The sequence below is a fragment of the Belonocnema kinseyi genome, chromosome 6, assembly GCF_010883055.1.
Source record: "Belonocnema kinseyi isolate 2016_QV_RU_SX_M_011 chromosome 6, B_treatae_v1, whole genome shotgun sequence".
NCBI classification, from domain to species: domain Eukaryota; kingdom Metazoa; phylum Arthropoda; class Insecta; order Hymenoptera; family Cynipidae; genus Belonocnema; species Belonocnema kinseyi.
Window position 1 is genome coordinate 98,296,274 of NC_046662.1, and position 7,077 is coordinate 98,303,350.

The 7,077-nt window shown below is 31.1% G+C and overlaps 1 protein-coding gene across 1 annotated transcript in view; it reads left to right on the plus strand.

Moving 5' to 3' along the window:
• Positions 1–7,077, plus strand: part of LOC117175513 — a 265,411-nt gene that overhangs the window by 218,960 nt on the left and 39,374 nt on the right. Inside the window, exon 12 of the mRNA XM_033365220.1 lies at positions 3,585–3,687. Coding sequence (XP_033221111.1) covers positions 3,585–3,687 — 103 coding nt within the window. The remainder of the gene's footprint in view (positions 1–3,584; positions 3,688–7,077) is intronic.

Below are 7,077 nucleotides of genomic sequence, written 5' to 3' on the forward strand. Positions count from 1 at the left end.
GCGCATACTTTGAATAAAATATTTGTTATCATTCTCTTGAAATAAATGTGTTTTTTTCTTGAAAAAATACCGGTTTCATATGTATACACCTGGTAAATAAATGTCCCAAAAGCCAACTAAAACGATGGCGTTTCGCGCCTATCCCCTGTTGGTCACCAGCGGTTCAATTTTGAAATTATTTTTCTACTGCAATTATTTTATTTTGATTATATAATATTTTACAATTGTCATTTATTTAAGGTATGAAAAACTGATAAATACTCAAAAGTTTATTTAATTCAGTCACAAAAATTCACCTACATATGAATACAAAGTCATCCAAGCAATAAACTTATTATTCTGGAATTCTTTATCACAGAAAAAGGTCGGCAACATGTTTTTTATCTTCTTGGCCAATAATATAAATATATAAATGCGAAGCGCACCACAATGAAGTTAAAGGTCAAATAACAAAATCTGAAAACTTAATCACAAAAAGTGCACAGTTTTAGATGACTTAAATGCAGCAAAATATGTACTTCATGGATCAATAAGCATAGTAAAATTTTAAGTGCAATTAAAATATCGAAATTGCGAGTTTTTTGGATCATCTATTCTTCAGGGAATTTCACAAACTTGTTAAATGATTCTATAGAAAATTACAGAAAAAGAAAATCTACATTTTTAAGGTCTATCCTATTATACAAAAATACTATTTTTTGAGTTGTGAAAGTTATGATGAAAAATAGGCGGTTTAGTGTTAAAAGTCTTGAAATATAAATTTTTATTTGAAAACCTTTCACTGTTAGTGATCTTTGGCAATTAGAAGAATTTTATTCGTTGTTCATCAACATTTCTTTTACGAAATTGTGAAAAAATTACCTTTAAAAGAGCGAATAACTTAATGAAAACTATAAAAGCATCTGCAATTACCTAATTTTTTTATAAAGGCCGCGATCGGCAACGAAATTAAATATTTCTTACAATTTGCAATCGCTAGATTCTTTTTAGCCACTCAAGACTACGTCTACGAGCAAATCCTATAATGTCAAAGGGACAGCACGCTCCCTCCTAGTGAATCTCATGATTACCTAATCCCTTCGACTGCTATCCAACGGTTGGTAGTCAATGTTCGCACGTCCTAAAGGATAGGGGCGCCAGAAATTTATTCACGCCTTGAATCATAGAGAGAAAAATAATGTGTATTGCGGATAAATCTTCTTTTTCTTTTTTATCTAAAATAGGAAAATCCCAGATAAAGTTTACGAAACAAGTACACTATAAATAACATCTGTATTTATATAAAGTGCATAACAGTTTTATGTTGTTTGTATTGTTTATTAGATATTTAAGAGACGTAAACAACTTTCTTGTATGAGAATGTCAATTCTTGTCTTGCGCAAGATTTGAAAACATTATTTGTTTAAAAAGGCATTGAAAATGATATCTAGGAAAACCGCACTTTTTTCGAAAATCTTTTTTTCTTTTTAGTTTCAAGTGCTTTAGGTTTTTTTAGAGCAAAACTACTAGCCTCTAAAATTTTCTTGAAATTCATGGGACGGGCTCCCGCGATTGTTAAACGAACGTTATATAAAACGCCTTATACTTCGTTCAATTTCGAACACACATATTTGAAAGAAGGCTCATTGGATTCGGCACGCTTTCGCCCCTCTCAGAGAAAAAGTTGCCTATAAAAAAACATCGTCCTAATAGCTATTTTGTATTGAACCACGTGAATATACTTTTAAAACAGACTTAATTATTTGGCTGCTAGATTAGGTGAAGTTAGTCGCGCAAGGATAATTTTTTCTGCAAAAAGGATTCCTGTGAAGACAAATTAAAATCCTCTAAGCCTTAAGTTTAAAATTAAATGCCAATTACGTCAATAAACATCCTTTTGTCAGAAAAGGACATTTCTCCGAGTATGTCTTTAGAATTATAAAAATCCTCGCCTTCGATTTTTTGTGCTGTAAGGTCGGTTTCTTCCTTCCACGCGACGTATATATTAACCACAAGATCATATGAAGAATCTTGCAAGTTTCTTGATTCTGGAAAAAATATATGTATGCAATATTCTTCGGTGGTTTGTTTCTTTCTACATGGAAACTCCTGCGTTATCGTACTCGTATGAATGTATTTTCCTCTATCTTTTATGTGATGCAGTAACAAATTTGTAAAGATTAAATAAATTCTTAGTCAATAAAATTTTTTAATTACAGCTCTCAAAATAAAAAAATTTAAACCAATTTTTAAGTGTTTGAAATTTTGAATTGAATAATGCAGAATAGAACCATTTTTAATGTAACCAATTTCAAATTTGAATAATTCTAAATTAAATCATTTAATTAACAACAATTTACAACTCATTAAAATTAAACATCATTTGAAAGAAAATATTGACAGTTGAAGAGTATCGCTGCAAAAGCATGGAAGTTCTTTTGAACAAATTTTTCAAGAAAGAAAAACCCTTCTCAAAAATCAAATTAAAAAATAAAAAAAATAATGTAAAATTGGACTTGAGATTTGATGAAATTCTAGAGATCTCAATACACAAAATTTTGAAAAATTTTCATCTTTTTCGACATATAGATCGTCAAAGAATAACTGCTGTCCAAAGTAGGTACTAAGTCCATTTTGTTGTTAATCTCAGTTTACATAAATGAGAATAAAACGTGTTAAAAAATGGCAATTGCATGGTTATGCCGTGACACCCTTCAGTTCTATACTTTCAAATATAAAATGTGGACATTTTAAAAATAATTTTGTAGTGAAATGATTGAATATTGAACACTATGTATCAAATAGAAACTGTATAAATTTAGCAATTTCCAAATCAAAGACGTTTGCAGTCTGAATAGAAATCGAATCTGAATTGGTTGAAAGTGTCAAGTGTTATTTTCGACTAAAAGCATAAAGAAAAAGTCAATAACTACTGAAAGAAATCGTAAAATTAAACGATTATAATTTGTAGAAATGTCTGCCAAAACAAAGCATTGGCTCACTGATTTCTATTTTAGTAATAAAAATCTATTCTTCTAAAAGTGTTTATACTGACATAGAAGGAGGATTAGCGACCTCTGAACTTCCTGAAAAGTTTTTAAAAAGTAGTTTCTCCTAACTGGAACTGTCTTCATGAACAATCTGAAAAATACCTTTCACATTAGTTAGAATTTAATAAATAGATTTCTTAATTTAAATATTTTTATAATATTTATGATTAAGATAACAAAGAATAATAATTATAAAGATATTTCAACCTATCATACAGTGAATGTAATTATCTACGTTGGGCACCAAAATAACCCAAGCCAACCACCTCATATAGCCAGCACGTCTCTACCTTCATATCAACATTCCTAAACGCACGTATACTAAAATTCTTTATAGCTCTTCGAAGACAAACTTAAGCCACACCCTTCTAAACCCATCATTTTTGCCGTGTAAGAAATCGAGGTTGCTAAGCGATGGGAATAAGTAATAATAAAAATAGATAAATAGAGATAAAAATATCATGGGACGTCAATATTCAACATTATTTTAAATTACCAACTAATATATATGTATATAATCAGGCAAAAATGTTTTATTTTTAAAATTTCTTTCAGAACCGTCTCCGCTGTATGACAACAATCACTATCACGAGGAGTGCTTAAGATGTAACAGCTGTGGCCTCAACCTGACGGGGCCCAATCAGAAGCGCGCACGGAGGTATGCTATTTACTTATAGTTACTCTTTTTAAAAAGGATTAATTAAAAGTATGGCAAAATGTTCATTCATTTTTTTAATAATTTGAGTCTGTAGATATCAGTTTTTTCGAATTCTCAAAAACAATATGAGAATGATTGGCTACCCTGAGGCTGGGTAACATAAGTCACACAAAAAATAATTTTTACAATATTTTAGAATATTTTCATTTATTTTCAATAAGGGTTTTAACTTTCTATTATTAATACTTTTAAAATTTGCAATGGTTTTTAAATCAGCTTCTCAAGTAATTAATTATAAAGTTGTTAGATTTTTACTGAAAGATCTGGAATTTCCCATGTGTATACCAAATTATTACTCTCAGTTTGTGAACTTGAAAGTTAAATCGAATTTTCTATGACTTTTTACTTTTATTACGCTATATAAATTGAGTTTCCCACTTTGTGTTTAATGACATTTGAACTTTTAATTCATGTTGTCAGGATTCTGCTCTGGGATCTCCAATTTTTCTAACATGAACTGTCTATCCGAAGAGAAACGAATTGTGAAACTAACCTTGAGCAAATATATACATTTAATTTGACCTAAATTTGCACTTGAAATATTAAAACGGAAAACTGCAAATCGTTTGGTATGATGTTAGCCTTAACAGTATTAAGATTTTTAAAAGCATTAGGACATCATAGATGATTGCAGCTGAAAATAATCCTGTATGTATTTTTTTATAAATATAAAAAATTGTCATCGAGTTTATCTTGGAGAACTAATAATATGAGGGCAAGGTCACCTTAGTCTTTTCGTTTATGAATCAGGTTTTAATAATTCTACGATTTTTTAAATCCTTTATTTTATTAATAAGGTTACGCTATTAATTTAATCGAGTTGTGTGCTGTCCAGATAGCTACTCTAAAGGACCCGGCACTAAATGTATGGGAAAATGGCTTTCGGTGGATTTAGCTGAAACTTTGTAATTTTCAAGGTTATAAGTGCCGGATGAAATATCCGTAAAAAAATTTAAAAAAATGGACAGTTTTAGCGCTATGCGGCGCTAAGCGCTCAAGATCAGTGAATAAAACGAATTACAACAGATTTTGTTACAAAAGCGATGTCAACATAGAAATCACGGTTCAGATCGTGGTCTGTCATATTTTCGCCTACACCGTTGACTCATATAGCGCGCTTCTCAAAACGATCAAACGCTAAGCGCTCAAGGTTTTAACTTGACTAATTAATCACTTCTTTAAAGGCAGAAATGGTACCCATAGTAACATTAGTAACTAGTGCGCACATACCGATAATAACATTCTACCCTTCGCAAGAGGGTTGAACGCTAAGCGCTCAAGATCAGCGAATAAAACCAATCCTAGTAACTTTAGCGACAAAAGTGATGTCACTATAAGAATCACGCATCAGAAAGTAGTCAGTAATATGTTTGTCCAAACCAATGAGTTACATTTTGCGCTTCTCGAAACGATCAAACACTAAGCGCTCAAGATTTGAACTTGACTAAGTAATTCCTTTTTTGAAGACAGAAATTGTATCCAAAGTAACATTAGTAACTAGTGCGCACATCGATAATAACAGTGTACCCTTTGCCAGAGGGCCGAACGCTAAGCGCCCATGATCAGCGAATAGAACCAATCCTAGTAGCTTTAGCGACACAAGCGATGTCTGTATACGAAACACGCATCAAGAAGTGGTCAGTAACATGTTTAGCCAAACCAATGACAATATGAGTCAAGTTAAAATTTTGGGCGCTTAGCGTTTGATCGTTTTGAGAAGTGCGCTATATGAGTCAACGGTGTAGGCGAAAATATAACAGACCACGATCTGAACCGTGATTTCTATGTTGGCATCGCTTTTGTAACAAAATCTGTTGTAATTCGTTTTATTCGCTAATCTTGAGAGCTTAGCGCCGCATAGTGCTAAAACTGTCCATTTTTTTGATTTTTTTACGGATATTTCATACGGCACTTATAACCTTAAAAATTACAAAGTTTCAGCTAAATCCACCGAACGCCATTTTCCCATACATTTAGTGCGGGGTCCTTTATGTTTTGTAGTGAGTCCGAAATAAAAGTAAAACCACAATTAAATTCTAGTGAATTTATAACTAAGTTCAAGTATAATTCGTTAAATTGCAGTTCTAGCTAGGTTCCTCTTTAGTTGAATTCGCGTGTCTCAGGGAGATCAAATTTAACATCATAATCCAATTAAACCGGATGAATTATTCAAAGAACAGGATATTAGTTACAGACTTAACAAGAATCCATTTGATTTAACATTAAAAATATTATTATCTTGTTGATATATTTAAAATCATTCCAAGAACAGGAATTTTATTAAAAGCTTGATTTCAAGTGTTTAAAGTACGTCAATGCAATTCAAAGACGTCTCATATTATTTGAAAAAAATGAAATGTTTGGAATTTGGGTTATTTACGCAATATATTGATATCATCTCTTGGGAGGCTTTATGATTCTTCTAAGTAAATATTTGTTCATCAAATAAAATAAAATAAGACGTGAAATTGTAAACTATTTTTGTTGCTGGATCACACTTTAAACATTCCACTTAGATTGTTTTATTATTACAATCATAATTTATAATAAATATAATAATTAAATTCAGATAATAATTCACCTATTTATTTTTAGACAGATATTGGTCAAATCATGATAATGAGCTATTAATTAAATGAACGTGTTAGTTTAAATCAATATCCAATAAAAGGTTTAACGAAATTGTAGCCTTTAAATCGAGTTACATTTTGATTAATTAATTTTGAATTTTTATATAGGACTACTGTTTTATGATTAATACATATGAGAATGTGTTGTTTTGTGAATCACGTATAATGTAATCATTTTTTGCTGACAGTCAGTACTACTTTTTGAGCATGCCAAATCCATTTCAAAAGAGAATGAAAAAAAGACAGGAGGACGGGAAAGTGAAACAGGAGGGTTGAATGAGAGTGAAGGGGAGAGAGAATCAGTAGTGTATAGCGTAAAATAGTCAGCAAGTTTGGGTGTATGAGAAGAGTAGCCAAACTACAGTCGCGCATTTTGGGGCAAGAGTATTAAGGGTCCAGTAGTATAGGTCAAATTATAGCCAGCTATATAGATTCAGTAGTACAAGTCAGAGTACAGTCATATGTTATTTATATGTCGTAGCCCATTCGCCGAGTCCGTGATTGCGTTAACTGTTAAATACTTTATATTATTTCATTATTATGTTTGAAATATCTATAACTTTTAATACTACACGGAAAAAATAAGTTTTATATAGTTAATGGAACTAAGTCAAGATAGTGGGTATAAGCGATAACTAAACAAAGTTGTATACAATAATTTCCGAAACATTCCAGATGAAATGTAGAATTATCCTTTTCT